Genomic DNA, 15,929 nt, shown 5'->3' with positions numbered 1-15,929 from the left:
GTATTTTGACTCCCATGCACTCTTGTTCAAGTGCATGAACGTGTGTACTGTAATGTGTGTGTGTGAGAGACAGACAGACAGACAGACAGACAGAGAGAGAGAGAGAGAGAGAGAGAGAGAGAGAGAGAGAGAGAGAGAGAGAGAGAGAGAGAGAGAGAGAGAGAGAGAGAGAGAGAGAGAGAAGAGAAAGTGTCCAGGTTCCTGGCTGTGGCTAGGGCTGGGTTCCAAGCCTAATGAGAGGTGCTGTGCATCACTGGGTTCCCTCATAATGAAGCGTGTCACAGAGATGGATGAGATTATAGCTCTTAAAGCCATGAGAAATAAATGTGCTTCCCCACATCCTCCACCCAGGAAACAGACAGGAGCACGCAGGACAGAGGGCTACCGCATACGCTCGGAGTCATTTGTACGTTCGCTGTGGAAGGAAAAAGAAAAGAAAGAAAAAAATAAGTGTAATTGAAAAAGAAAACGGGCCCATGGGCTCGTCTCTCCTTTCTTGCAGCACAATTAATCCTTTTTTCATTACTATGCTTTGGACATCGTTTTTTTTGGGGGGGAATGTGCAAAATCTATAGTAACAGAACCATTTAATTTAATCAGCAGTAAAAATGCTCGTCACAAACTTTTACCCACTAAGATAGTTTAACAACAGGGGTATACAGTAAGAATTTCTTTTCATAACAAAGTGAGATAAAGGTGTCTAGAAAGTAATATCCCTCTCCTATCCCCGCCTGTCCTCACCACTCCTCTCCCTTTCTCTCCTTTCCTCTCCTCTCCTCTCCTCTTATTTTCATCTCCTTTCTTCTCCCGTCCTCTCCTCTAATCTTTATTAACCAAGATAGAAAGATATCAAATTGAGGTAGGAACCAGAGGCCCTGCTTTTCCTTACATTTCAATTAGAAACCCCGAGCGGTAGCGGCCGATAATTAAATCAAGTTCACTTTTCACTTTTCTCTTTCTCTGTCACTCTAAAAATAGCCCTCGCTGTGACATCGCCATTTCCGCTGCGCTCCAGACACATGGCTTATTTTGAAACATTAGGCGTAATTAGCGGGCATTAATTTAGATTATGAAGTTCTCTCAGAGAGCCTGTTTAAATTGATTGGGTTGAGATTTGTACTGCGGCCCTGGGGTTGGCTACTGACAACATGACGATGTCTCAGATTCTAAACTTTGCCTTAGCAACGGAACTGTGACCTTCACAAGAGTCAGAGTCAGACACCTGGTGCCTGCTGTCTCTAGTGAGAGCCTTACTCCACACAGGAGGATAGGGGGTTGAGGGTTAGGTATCTTTCCAAGCCAGTTTTGTAACTTAAGACTTTTTTTAAGCCGTGCAGTGAGCGGTCCTAAGAACTTTTCAATTCACATGTTCTTATGACTTTTCCAACTTTTTCTGTTTGCCTCATTACTTTTTTGAAACTGCTTTATCCCAGCAATTCATGAATTTCATGCTCTTGTAAGTAGGTTTCAAAGTTAATGTTTAATCCTTAAGGACATACATAATCTGGACTGACATAACTTGGATCCATTACTTTGAGTGGTGCAACAAAGCAGCACGTCATGCAGAACTCCAACATGTGCAGATATTGTGTATGTTTTTTACATAAACTGTGCCATGGTAAAAGCTTCTGTCGTTTTCTCTGAGTAGTCTACCAGGGTATACACTCCATTCACACTCCTAACCCTGAATGACTGTAAAACTCTCTCCTGACGTGTTACAGAGCAGGACTCATCTGTAGCCTTGCACTAGAATAACAAATTCAGAAATGACTTCCTTTATTCGCAGGTTAGCCTTAGAATTTCAAGTTAATATAATTTAATCAAACAGTTTGATATGTTGCCTGTCAATGTTCTGTCTGAAATAAATTTACAGTATTTGATTCTTCCTGTTCCTGTGTTTTGCTTTTCTTGTGTGTCTCGCACCAGAGCGCTTCAACGTTTACCTGATGCCCACGCCTAACCTGGACATCTATGGGGAGTGCACCATGCAGATCACCCACGAAAACATCTATCTATGGGACATCCACAATGCCCGCGTCAAACTGGTCATGTGGCCACTGAACTCCCTGAGGAGATACGGGCGTGATTCAACCTGGTTCACCTTCGAGTCAGGAAGGTGAGTGTGTGTTCATTTTTGTGTGTGTGTGTGTGTGTGTGTAAGTTGGTGCATGCGTGTACAGTGAATAATGCACATGCTTTATTTAATTATTTTTTGTTACTATTATAAACTTAGTGAGTTACTGTATGTCAGTAACTTGTTTAAAGGAATTTTTGGAACTTTAAACATCCCAGGATATCAGCATGTGCCATAGACGCCCTCTGGCAATGAAATGACAGCTGTCTGTTCAGGTGTGTGTGTCTGTAGACCTTTGAGGCTATGTGTCTGTGTGTGTGGGTGAGTTTGTGTGCGTGTGTGTCTGGCTCACCGCAGCGCACCTGTATGCACCTGCACATTTGTAATCAAAGACGGTTTATGATCAAAGTGTGTGTGTGTCTGTGTGTGTGTGTGTCTCCCCTGTTTCAGGATGTGTGACACAGGGGAGGGTTTGTTCACGTTCCAGACCAGGGAGGGGGAGATGATTTACCAGCGGGTCCACTCTGCCACCCTGTCCATCGCCCAGCAGCATGAGAGGATGATGGAGGAAATGGAGAAGAGCTCCCAGGTACTGGCGACACACACACACACACATCTGCGCAGACAAACACACTCACATTCGCACAGCCAAACACACACATGCACACAAGACACATACTAGCCTTTATGCAGGATACAGATAGACACCCCTTCCCCCAACTCAGACACACAAGGTAAAATAAAAACCTCATTATATAAACCTGAGACAATAAGATGTTTCACAGAGCTGGAATGGTTAGCCTTGATTCTACTGCCACTGAATATTCATTTGGAAAATTAATTACCCTATGTTGTCTATATGCGTTTGGGTTTTCATCTTTCTTCTGAGTATTGAGACAATGTTTTATGGAATCCTCCCTCGGATTTTGAATGACCCTTTTCACTAGTCAGCTGCCCTTGAAACACACACACACACACACACGTGTACTCAAACACACTCCCCCAAGTTTGGTTTTGGATCAGTGCCTTTTGACATCCCATGGATCTAGCCTCTGTCTCCCCCCCCCCCCCCCCCCCTCCGCACGATCCTTCCTTCCTTTCTTCCTTCCTCTCTGCTATCATCTGTATTCTTTATTTATGTAGCCTTGCCTAGAGGTTGATGAGCCTTGACCATATGGCCATGGTCTTGGACCCCGCCGTGTGGGAATCATTCCAAAATCAGGCTTTACACTCACAACTATAAATCACAAAGCTACATGTAGGAAAACACAGACGGCTTTAGCTCTGGGTCAGCACTTTAGGAATAGGTCTTCTAATGCAAATTTAGAAGAAAATTACACGAAATACATTATGCTGGTACATTCCCGAATCAGCCACTGAAACAGCAGAACGGTTGTATCATATTTAAGTATTTATTAATGATGATTTTCTTTTTTTATAGCTGTCCTTGTTGGAGTAGAGATTCGGTAAAGTCTCTGTTTCAGAAACGCATGTTTTTTATGGTCTATGTTTCAGACGCACTCTAACGAGACGTTAACTAAGTCCATCTCCCTGCCTCGGAGTGCTTACTGGCACCACATTATGCGTCAGAACAGCGTGGGAGACCTCTACAGTTACCAAGGTACAGTGGAGCACAGCCCAGATGTATAACTGTAATGACCATGAACAGAACACAGACTTGTCTATCTGCTCCAGTAAATTAGTGTGTGTGTGTGTGTGTGTGTGTGTGTGTGTGTGTGTGTGTGTGTGTGTGTGTGTGTGTGTGTGTGTGTGTGTGTGTGTGTGTGTGTGTGTGGGAGGATCATGCTGCACAGGTAATGTTACTGAGACGTAATATTTAACCTGCCTGCTGCCTGAACAGGCCATCTGGTCAGAACCACAGCCTGCATTCAGCCAGGATGCTGTCTGAGGGAGGGCCTGATCAGATTAGATAGCATTAGTTTATTAGTGTACCTATCTAAGAAGTAAGCCTTTGGGCTTTCACTGATCAAAGAAATTGGAGTCTGGTAGGGTTGAGACTAATCTTTACGAAGAAATATTTTCCTCACTTACTAATTACTTGATAAGATGGAATTTATTTAATTCATATATCTGGTGTGACCAGTATATTTACAGGCTACTTTCAGCACTTGTACAGTCAATAAGTTAAATAAATATTTTGATGTACATTAAAACTGTAATGGTTATGTACAGTATCACATACTACAAAGGTCTATAAATCAGCTTGGTCTGAAAATGTGGTTCTAAAGCCTGAAACATTTTGTCTGGAGATCCTTCATCAATGTGGTGGGCAGCCCAGGGTCTTCTTCATCTTCATCTTCCTGTCGGCCCATTAGGTCCACCCCCCTGGTGGGCAGGGTTCTGACACAGGACTCTCTCATCTCTCCTCTCATCTATTCTCTTTCTCATCTGTCTTCCTCCTCCTCTCTCTCCGCTTTCTCATTTCTTCTCCCCCTCCTCTCTCATCTCCTTCTCCTCCCTCCCTCCTCTTCCTCCTCATCGCTCCTCATCCTTCCTCTTCTTCGTTCCTTCACCTCACCAGCTCTCCTGGCTTCTCCTCTTCTCCACCCTGTCCTCCTCACTGTCTCCCCTGCTCATTACGTCTCTGAGGTCTCCTCCTTGTCCCACTTCCTCCTATCTCTCCTTCTTTTTTCTCGTACACATTCAACTCAGCTTGTCTTATTCTCGTTCTCAATGAATAAATTGAATGTGTCAGTGTATCTGATGAGGCAGTGCAGCCCTGCGGTGCTACAGTGAGGAGACACGGTGATCTGGAGTGACAGGGCCGTTCTCCGACCGTTTGAATGCCATCTAAAGTCCCAGTTTATAAAGTATAGGTATGCCCTCTGAATGTTACTCAGTTGAAGTCATTTCAGGTTCCTGGTGACCTGACAGCACTGTTCAGTTCCCAGCCCCTCGAGGTGCTGTTGGAATTAAACAACATCCCAGCAGTGACAAAGCACCAGTCTGTCTTCCTAGGAATAAATGAGAATTCTTTATTTTCCTACATTTTCTTTGTTCTCATCAAACCTCTCAGCACAACCTGATGTGACGTAGGTACTGTACCCAAGTGTGATTTCACCCCACGATTTCATCTGCAGCTGCTGTGTACCAGATCTGCAGTGACTCACTTACATGTGACCATAGTTATGAAATGTCGGAAAAGTTATCATTATGACATACAGGTACACACTGACCTGTGCCTGCTCTGTTGAAGCCTACATTACTGGTCACTGTATCCAGTACACTTACTGGATACTGGATAGAAAAGGAACAAAACACAAAGCAGAGACACACACAAAAACATCTCAGATGCACATGATAGATGTGGTAATACAGATTGTGTTAACCTCATAATGAAGGCTAACTTTGTAATTAAAGATGATGTATTTAAAGACTGAGGCTGTATCAGTACATGATTACTTGAAAGAGGGAAGGATGCTGATTTAGGTCTGATCTGAAGTGAAAGATTGAGCTTTTCTTTGGGGTGGGGTGGGGGGGGCCAACCAGCTCCCTGGGTATCAGTGTGCACATGATGAATATCCAATCAGCACGCTCAATTTGCTGAGTCATGGTCGGGTGGCGTTCAAATCCCCCCGGGTCTGGGGAATAATTAAGGAACACTGTTTCCTGTCCCTCTGAGCCTTACTGCTGCTGCTGTTTTGTTTATTATTTATTTTGATTTTTTATTCAGTTAATCAGGAACACACAAGCCAATTACCCTCTTTGAATACTTACCTATTTCAGTGTGACTGTTGCCAAAAATGTTAAAAACTTGTAGACGTAGCCTACTCCCTGGGAGGAGACGACTGTTAAGGTTAGGTTTTGTAGAACAATGTCAACATGTTATGTAGCTGTTATAGTGTAAAGGTGCTGTAGATCTAAAGTTTTGTTAAATTATATTGCAAAGTCTATCACTTCTCAACCCAAAGTTGGAACTACACGAAATAATTACCTTTTATTTCATCTACTGGTGCCTATTTTACTTAATGGGATGCAGTTTCAGAGCCGATCTCTGTTTCTTTCGCAGGCAGATTGCTGATGCAAAGAAATAATAAGCAAAAATAAAAGTTCTAATAAAAGCACAACCCTGTTATGTCTGAAATGGTTCAATTACCAGCACAGATACTGGAATGGGGAATGTACAAGACTTCCTCCGTTACAGTGTGTGCCATTTCAATTGATGTCTTCCTCTATCTCAATCTAAAAAATTTATATCTTTAACTATCCTCTCTCATTCTCTCGCTTTCTCTCACTCTCTCTTCTTACAAACAGAGCTTCTTAGTGCTGTATCCAGTGACCTGGCCTGGTCTGTCAGTGCTCTTACCTAACCTGGCCAGGTGGAAGGGACTCTCCTTCTCTTGGTGCAGGTGTTACTAGATGGCCATCTGGGGTGATCAAACACTGCAGGGCTTGTGCAAGTGTGTCTGTGTGTATGAGTGTGTATGAGTGTGTGTGTATGTGTGTGTGTATGTATGAGTGTGTTTGTGTGTGTATGAGTGTGTATGAGTGTGTGTGTGTGTATGTGTGTGTAGGAGTGTGTGTGTGTGTGTGTATGTGTGTGTGTGTATGAGTGTGTGTGTGTGTGTGTGTGTGTGTATGAGTGTGTATGGGTTAGGGTGCCTGTACCACTCCCTCTCCAAACCCACCTCCGCCCCCCGCCCATCATCAGCTGTCACGCTAGACCAGATAGGGTGACATGACCTTCCCTTGTAATGAAAAGGCACTGACAAATCACTGTCTGCCTTTTAGTCTGTGTGTGTGTGTGTGTGCGCATGCGTACCAATGCTCGATGGTTCACTATGAGGGAACCTGTGTTGTGAGAGTTTGTGTGTGATTGTGTATGTCTGCACTTGTGTGTGTGTGTGCTTAGTGAACGTACTAAGCACACACACATGGTTCACTACCGGTAACTCTGTTCCCCACCTGCATGTCACTGGTGAAGGAGGAGACCAGACTGTCTGGACTGAAACATGAGAAGGATATTCACCTGTGTTCCAGTCTTGACTGAAATGTTCAAAGGATAGTTTTGCTGGTTCTCCAAAGTTAGTCGAAGGGAGTGGACTGCAAACGACATTCACCAGGCTCATTTTAGGGCGCACAACTTCATTTTATCATTAAGAGTGGGACTGTGTGTGTGTATGTGTGTGTGAGTGAGTGTGACTCATTCCCTCCACCTGTTCTTTCTGAAACCCCACTGGTGCAACCAGCTCCTCATTACCCCTTTCCCATCGGCCTCTCTCTCTCTTTCTCTCTCACACACACACACATAATAACACAAACTCTCATTCTCTCAGACATGTAAACTTTCTCTGTTTTCTCTCATTCCTCTCTTTCCTCTTATTCCTACCACTCTCACCTCAGTGTTAACATCATTTTCGCAGAGCTGGCCAAGGTGACCTGGTGTGTTTTATGTGTTAGAGGATGTAACAGAGTCTTGGCAGAACCACACACAGTCCCAAGGCCCCATGGTGGCACGGTTGGCACCCCACACAGGAGACTGGCAGAGTGGCACAGACAGAGCAGCCAGCCAGCAGTGCCAGCTCTACCACAGGACACTCCAGCTCCAACTTACTGCACCGGCACTTCACAGGCCTGCCAGCACATGTCCTTGTCCCTGCAGAACGCACTGCATCAGTTGATATGTTGGACATGCTGAATATGAAACGAAGGCAGTTGCTGAGAGACGCAAAGGCAGTCGTTTATAGGAACCCTTGATTAATTGAGATTATTGAATGGAAGTACAAAAACCATCGAGTCCCTTTAAATTCATTAATCAAACGTGCGTTTGTGTTCTGCACTGAGTGAACTCAAAAAGTAATGGTCCTCAGCTCTTGAACATATTGATGTGTGATTGAACTGCTGAGCCCATTAGACTGGTGGATTGTCCAGTAAAACTGCTGGGCATAGTTGATTACAGTGTTTGTAGGATTTTGCACCTCATGAAATATTGATTGTTGGACACTTTCTACTTGTCTAGCAAACAATCACCAGTGTTGGCACTGTATCCTTATCTTACCTCTGTTGCACATCTCCAAATTGCCTCACATTCATTATTGATGATCCCAGTCTAACAGAAGCCCTCCTTATTTACCTCCCCAAAGCATCCAGTCCTCTTTCCTCAAATGACATGAAGTGTGCACTTGATTGGGTAATTAATTTAAATTAGGGAAAGGGAAATTCTCTTCAGAGTACTGTTGTTTTTTTGGTATAGCCAGGAAAACCATCATACCATATAATTCCCACACACCATATCTAAAGTGGACTACCAGAAGCCTGATCTGTGGTAGAATTCTTCGAGTGGAAATTAGATATATTTGTTAGCGGTATAGGGAAAATGTGGGTCTTTATCCATACTGTTGAGTCAGTTTTCAAACCACGTGACCAACAGCTTATTTGATTATACCTCAGAAATATAAAATTAAGCTTGTTGGGATTTAGAAAATGTTCATTACATTTTCCTTCTGTCTAGGAACCAGTTTGACGATGACACTTATTCCCCGAGCACAGACTTTCCCCAGCTTCCTGTCTGAGCAAACAGAGGAGCAACTCACACCAGAGCACCAGGAAGAGGTGCTATCGCCCTCCAGTGGCTACGAGTCAAACTGCAGCCCCGAACTGCTCCAATGACAAGCACTGACTGGCCAAAACTGGACATTCCAAACCCTTACGAAGGATGTAGAAATCTGTATAGCAACATGTATGAAATACAATTGTACGTCCATAAATGAGTGTTTAATGCAGAGTGGTACATACAGTATCTATAGTTATGATACTATCATAGACTTTTTTTTGTTGGTGTTGCGTGACAACAGTTGCCTAAAATATTGCACCAAAAAAAAACGTTTTTTAGTTTTCATATGGAGACATGTAATGTTATGTACTATGTCATCTCACTGTAGACCTCTCCTCCAAACAGCCCTTTCATCACTGCTTTTCACAAAAATTAAATGACAAAAAAACATAGGTATGCAGATTGCAGAGCAATGCTGAGGAGAAGGTTATGTTACAAAAGTATTTATTTTAAGTGATTCCACATATCTGGTGTAAAAAAAATTCCTACTTTCACGTAAAGTCATAAAGTCTAACAAGCAGACTGAACACTGTTTGAAGCCCCTTGAATGTGACTCTTTTTCATGTTTGTACTTCATGGCAATGAGATATGCGTGTAACTGGTTTGACCAATGTTTCCTCTGGGTTTAGCGACCTAAGTCCCTGTCCATAAGCCACAGTATGAAGTGCCTTCCGAAATCATCTGCAGCGTGTGAGCCAAACACCAAGTCAAAGCTCCCTTCTTGGACCTGAGTTTGTTATCAAATGAGATCCAAGTATATGATCACACAATTCCAAAATGTTATCTTGACAGTATCTGTGAAGTACCTTGACATGAGTAACTATGTAAAATAAAAGATATGGTGAAACACATGGACAGGGTACGAACACAATGTCAGTATGTACAGTTAGAGACAATCAGACAGAGGTTTGGTTAAATGACAGATAGGCACCGTATTCAATGTCATTCGACCCCTTCCTCTGCTGTGTGAATGTTTGTATTGTATTATAATTTCAAAGACATCCATTTTATATCTGCCAAATCATACATTTGTTTTTAACTATTACATTCATTACATCATGAATATTGTATTTAAATGTATTTGGATACAATGATGGAAAACTAATAACAGATTTGGGTACAAAGTCCAAGACATGCTGAACTAATACATAAAAACACTCTAAAGTTGTTTATATTTAACAGTTGCATACCACTTAAAATGTATTGGGGGAAAAAAACATTGTTTGTGGCAGGATTAAACCCACAGATGGGTTTGATATGGGGGGTCAGATGGCTGAGCGGTTAGGGAATCGGGCTACCTATCAGAAGGTTGCCGGTTCAATTCCCAGCCGCGAAAAATGACGTTGTGTCCTTGGGCAAGGCACTTCACCTACTTGCCTCGGGGGGAATGTCCCTGTACTTACTGTAAGTCGCTCTGGATAACAGAGTCTGCTAAATGACTAAATGTAATGTAAATGATATTCAGAGAAAGTGCCGTTCTAAGAAAGGTCCTTAGTATCTTTAAGATACTCTAATAACTGTAAAAAAAAAAGAAAAAAGTCCTGTTTGTGTTGTTCATTTGCCTTCTCTCAATTCCACAAGACCTCCAGTATAACAGCTGGAAACACAGTAGCTCCATTTACCATGGAGGATCTCTCCCATGCCAGTCAAGGGGACAGTTATAGTTTCACTTTTATATTCATTATTAGGTAACACTAGTATTCTTGTTGCAGTTTAATTACATAAGCAAGTACTGTGTAAAAGGCATTTAACAAATTGAGTTGCTTGTACATAGCATGTAATTAAGTTGTGGAACACTATAATCACAAATTTAACAAAAATACCTAATTGGAGAGTCTTACTACAGCCCCATGAACGAGCAAAGTGATGCTTTGTGGCAATACCATCACAGTGTATATTTACAGTCTAAATTGTATCATACAACATAAATGTATGTATGATACAAGTACAGCACATGTCTTCATCTTGCCAATTACATTGTACTTCCTTAGGCAATTACACTGTAACACATATACTAATGTAAAGTGTTATCCTAATATATATCTTCTCCTCCTTCTCCTCTACCACATCTTGTTTTCACTATCGTGTAGAAAAAAAAACATGTACTTTTTGTCAGTTCTTGTCACTTAAGATGTCAGTTTGATGTTGGTACACGTCCGTGGAAATGATCACCCCATTTTGTTGTCTTAATATCTGTTCATAGCACTTTTCACACCTTGAGTGTAGATTACTGTTTTCACTTTAAATGAACATACACTGTTATTTGAGTAAAAACAGAGAATAAATTAAGTTATGCTATCAAGGCCTTCATATTGTTTTATTTTCAATTCAAGCCAATGCATTTGACATACCGTACTGTATTTGACAGAAGGATCCTTTATTTAGTCTGTGAGATCAATACAAGAACAGGAAACACCTCCACACCCAACATACCATGGAAGCCATGTATACTTAATGAATTAAAAGACAACCCTGTGTTCCAGATGTACATTGTCCATCTCTCCACGCCTCACCTCCTCAGGCGGGCCGTCTTCTAGCCGAGTGCCAGACACGCTGCATCAGTCATTCCCTGTGCCACTGTCTCCATCTCTACAGAGGGAGGACATTCACAAAAGTGTGCTTCTTCTCACATTGAACAAACATTCCCAGTTTCCCAATCTCTGTTATGATCAGATTTTTTTTCTTCTGTTTTCCTCTAGTTATAAAAATAAGGTTGCTCTATGGCTGACATGCAGACAATATAAACATTTGTCTTAATTAATTGTCCCCCTTTGCTGATGAGCAACCAGGCTCATCCAGATCCACATGCCAGTACAGTAGCAGTCCCTCCCAGCAGAATCATCAAAGGGACTGTTCTTCTGGGACGATGCAACCTGATTAGGTTATTGTTTGTCTACGCTGATTGAGTTAGAAGCTACTATCAGGGTTTGTAGAAATGGGAGGGGTGAAATGAGAGGATGATTAAAGGAGTTTCAGTCAAACTTCTGTGCTCAGAATCACTACTGATGTAATCTCCCATCTGTGTCTCTATAAACATAAACTATCTTGTGGTAAATATGTTAAACATGTTACATTCCATTAGCTGCATCTAAACATAGCAACAAAAAAATACGGCGATTTTCTGTAGGAACATCACATGGACTAGATGTGCACTGTTCATCTGAGGCAAAACAACAGCCTCTCATGGCAACGCAACTACCCACAGTACAAAGAAGCCTTGTACTGCAGAGTTTCAGTCCCAGGGTTTAGGGCCTCTGTCTGCGGTTCATTCATCCACCCCAGCTTGTTAGATGCAGAGTGATGGGTTCTGACAGCGGGCCTCAGACCAGATAGATACTCCAGAGAATAGTGCTCGCTATCGCTTCCTCTTGTTCTCCTGTCGTATGGTCTGCACGTTGGCATACACTGGGCTTTCTCTAGGCTGCTTGGCCGTCCTCCCCTTCTCCATCTTGTCATGTAAAGCTATGTTCTCATATGTGTTAGGGTGCTAGGAAGAAATTAGAGATATCAAGTATTTGACATTAGTTAGAGTTAGAGATGTGCCGTTAAAGGCAGATTTCTGACTGATAGCAGAATTGTAGCGTAGCGTAGCAGCTACTAAGAGGGTGGTTATTAAAGTATCAGTGTGTATAGTTACAGTAGTAAGCACAAACAATTAACACTCAATGTGAATGGCAGATAAAGTCATGTTTACCCGCCGATGAGCTGGGTGTAGTCTGACTTTGTACTCCTCTCTCCTCTTTTTCTTCCTGTGTTGAGAGGGAGTGAGGGAGAGAGAGAGAGAGAGAGAGAGAGAGAGATACAGAGAGAGAGAGAGAGAGAGAGAGAGAGAGAGAGAGACAGAGGCTCTTTTCAGTGACTCCTGTAGTTGGATGTTAGCTCATCACATAGTCCACTTCATGTAAAAGTAGCACAGTGCCAAAGCCCTTCTTAGGAACACAGCAAATGACTAAATGTAAAAGGAGAGCAGCATCTTCAGGCAACGAGAACAGAGGGATAAAACAGCAAAACAGTTTGCAGTTTCACAGAAAAACCACTTTCTCACAAAATAGGTTGCCCTGCATGTTAACCTCAAGCTAGGATGACTAACACATACGCATTGTTAAACCTCAGTTCAACCCATAGTGGTTTTCTCTGAATACGGATCATGTTTTCATGCTTGATTCTCACCTGTGCAATGCAAATAGTAGTAGAGTGACAGCGGGCAGTAGAACTACTGCCGCTCCACTTCCCACATAGATGTAGATCACATACTCAGACAGGCTCGATTCACCTGTCAGTAGAGAGAAAGGACCAAGAGAGTGAAAGAGTGGAACAAAGACAACAAGATAGAGACTGAGATAGAGACTGAGATAGAGACTGAGGGAGAGAAAACAGCTATACTAAAACACCTTAGTAAGAATAACTACCATCTATAATAGGCCTTGTAATACAATTGTTAAGGCTCAAAGGTAAGATAAGAGATACGCATGCTGGGTGAGGGAGGTGTTTTCATACTGCCTGGCACCTGTTCACAAGGAACCCACCCACACATCACTTCCTGTGGTGAGAGCTGGTTCTGTACGAATCATCTACACATTAGTGTCTGTTCAGTTTTTGGTTAGTCTTTCGTTTTGGTTAGTTCCTAGTTCCTAGATGTGGATCTCCCCGTTACGAAGTGGTTGGTATGGTGGAGGTGGTAATCCACAGTGAGTCTGTGTCATGGATTAGCGGATGTAGTCTTCTTAATGTTTTTTTATTTACATGAATGATGTTTCCGTATGTGAGTGAGATGGATGTCTTATAAGCTGAATAAAGTTTTCGTAATACGCTTGAACACCCGACGTAGTTTGTGATATACTGTACCTGTTCACCAATCTGTCACTTTCATATACTATACTGTGACTGTTTGATATCTAAACCCTGACATGGGTTACATAAGTATAGGAACGTGATCTCTGACTTCAAGACAATACCAACCCTTGTGTGGTGTTTGAGTCTGTGGGACCCAATGTTCAATGTTTACTTGGGGGAAATTGTTATAGCCGTGTTGTTTCACAAACTCAAATAGTCGTACGCCTGTCAGACTTCCAAACATTGGGTGCTTCGCACGAACATGAACACTACGCAAGGGTTAAACCCTCTGACCTCTCAACTCAGGTGAGAAAACACTGTGTGAGTGTGTGACCTCTGCCCTCTCACCTGGGCTGGGCACCGTCAGTAGCACAGTGGTGGTCTGGACCCCAGCATCCGTAGAGAAACGACAGCGGTAGAATCCCCCGTCCTCCTCCACCACCTCCGTCAGCTGAAGACTCATGTCCAGGCTGTCCGTACAGTCCACCCTCCCCCTGGACATAAACTCCTCCCCCACCAGACCGCCGTTCACCACCCGGCACACCGCCATGATGCCTGTGCCCGTGCTGCCACCCGATTGGCTGCGGCCCAGCTTCTCCACGGTAACCTGGTAGACGGTCCCGTTGTGTTCGTGGTTGCAACTGATGGTCAGGTTGTTGCTTCTCTCGGCCACCATCTCCGTATCGGCCCTGATCACCTCGGGGGTCACTGCTGTGGTGAGGAGCTCAGGCTCTTCTGTTTTCAGAGACACAAGCAAGTCCGTCAAGCCTGATAACTATAGTCTTATTTGTGACAACTGTGGCATAAAAAAGAGCTGTTGTTCCTCAAATATCTATTTTTATAACCTACACTGAGAAACAATAGCAGTTACGAAAAAAAGACAGTCCACAAATTAAATAACCATGGATGTGAAGTAGGGAACAGCTGCGGTTCAGAGGGGTGTACCTGAGACATGGAGCTCCACCATGATGTCTCTGGTCCAGGAGCCCTGAGGAAACGTCTGGACAAAGCAGCGGTACAGGCCCAGGTCCTGCTGGCTGACGTTACTGATGGCTATGCTGCCGTCCAGGTGTGTGCCCCTTATGAAGGCCACCCTGCCTTGGTACAGGTGGGAGAAGGCCACGCCGTAGTCAGGGTGGAACACTGCCACAGGATCCTTCTCCGGAACCTTGGTCCAGGACACCATGCTGAGGTTTCCCTCCCACGGACACAGACAGTCCAGAACCATCCCTTCTTCTAGACTCACCGTAGCAACACTCTCTCTCTGCTGGACGGCAACTAGTCAGGGCAGGTGTATGTCGTTAATATGCTTCATTTATAATCATCACAGTGTATCATGTAAGGTTTGCTTACAAACGTTTAAGGTTTGCTTTTAGCCAATACATGTCCTCAGGTCTTTGGTTTGAAAGTGGTTGAAAAAGATTTTCCAAGACAATGAAAAGGTTGTGTATTTTTGCACAAATTACATTTTAGACTGAGATGCAACCGTCTTCAGTCACTCCAGCTTTGTGTGTGTGTCACTGGGGATTCACTAATAAGGCTAATTGAAGCCCTCACAAATCAAGAGAGCTGACACAAGCCAGTGATCAAACTCTCACACCTTCAAACACCTCAATCACCGCTAGATGATAAAAGATCCCATGCCTGGTTTTACACCTGTGGGAGCTCTGGCTGATTCGATGTGAGGTGGGTACAGTTTGAGTCTTTATCATATTCATCAGCTTGTTGAGAGCTCAGTTATGTTCGTCTGTCTTTATAAGGACAGCTGGAGAGATAAACACTATTAGTCAGATGAGACAGTTGGTTGAAAATAAGAAAGCAGGTGGTTGAAGTGTTCCATAGTCAAGAAACTTAGCCTTGGAAATAAATCTCTCCCAAAACACAACATTCTCAGTTACAATGTAAACGTTGATCGGAAACCTTTTACATATTTCTCTACAAAAGACACCAAAACCTCGAAAAAGCCTACCTTTGAGAAGCGGGAAAAAGATAAGGAGTACCAACAAGTACCAGTGGTCCTTTTGTACAGCTTCCATCTTGCCCCTCCAAGGCAGAATGAGAGCTGCATTGATGAGATGAGTGGAGAGGCACCAAGACTACACTTCCTGCTAGCAGTGAGGTTAGCCACACCGAGGCTCTTCAGCTACTGGCAGACAGTTCATGGTAACCCACGCTTTGCTCATTCTACACAAAGACTCTTTGTGGCCAGGGTCAGCAGTGGTGGCCATCTTATGCTACATGGCCCACCACTACGAGAAGCCCTGCCCCAATAGTCACACACATGTTGTCATGGTTACAATGATGCCAAAACTAGAGTGTTATACTCAATATTTACAATAAAGAGTACATCCACTTTAGTTTGTAGTTACATTACAATCTACTTACAGACTATTCAATTAAACTTAATAATGTGTACTAGATTTCGATGCTATAATAAAGATCCAAATA

At 43.1% G+C, this 15,929-nt stretch overlaps 2 protein-coding genes across 3 annotated transcripts in view; one reads left to right on the top strand and one right to left on the bottom strand.

The window, feature by feature from the left end:
• Window positions 1-9,963, top strand: part of dok6 (docking protein 6) — a 33,707-nt gene extending 23,744 nt beyond the window's left edge. Inside the window, exons 6-9 of the mRNA XM_062479975.1 lie at window positions 1,927-2,116; window positions 2,525-2,663; window positions 3,590-3,695; window positions 8,547-9,963. Of these exons, the coding sequence (XP_062335959.1) occupies window positions 1,927-2,116; window positions 2,525-2,663; window positions 3,590-3,695; window positions 8,547-8,704 (593 nt within the window). The 3' untranslated portion in view covers window positions 8,705-9,963. The remainder of the gene's footprint in view (window positions 1-1,926; window positions 2,117-2,524; window positions 2,664-3,589; window positions 3,696-8,546) is intronic.
• Window positions 9,964-10,391: 428 nt separating this feature from the next.
• Window positions 10,392-15,675, bottom strand: cd226 (CD226 molecule). 2 transcript variants are annotated; one of them, XM_062479973.1, is made up of 6 exons: window positions 15,451-15,675; window positions 14,427-14,759; window positions 13,830-14,216; window positions 12,819-12,921; window positions 12,343-12,397; window positions 10,392-12,135 (listed from the first exon to the last, which is right to left on the bottom strand). In XM_062479973.1, the coding sequence occupies exons 1-6, from the start codon at window positions 15,515-15,517 to the stop codon at window positions 12,004-12,006; spliced, it is 1,077 nt and encodes a 358-aa protein (XP_062335957.1). In that variant the 5' UTR covers window positions 15,518-15,675; the 3' UTR covers window positions 10,392-12,003. The 2 variants fall into 2 exon arrangements, with proteins under 2 accessions (XP_062335957.1, XP_062335958.1); XM_062479974.1 differs by having other exon boundaries at window positions 10,398-11,237.
• Window positions 15,676-15,929: the final 254 nt, after the last annotated feature.

Source organism: Osmerus eperlanus, chromosome 15, assembly GCF_963692335.1.
Source record: "Osmerus eperlanus chromosome 15, fOsmEpe2.1, whole genome shotgun sequence".
Taxonomy (NCBI): Eukaryota; Metazoa; Chordata; class Actinopteri; order Osmeriformes; family Osmeridae; genus Osmerus; species Osmerus eperlanus.
The sequence above is the reverse complement of the archived record's forward strand: the minus strand, read 5'-3'. Positions and strand labels throughout refer to the sequence as shown.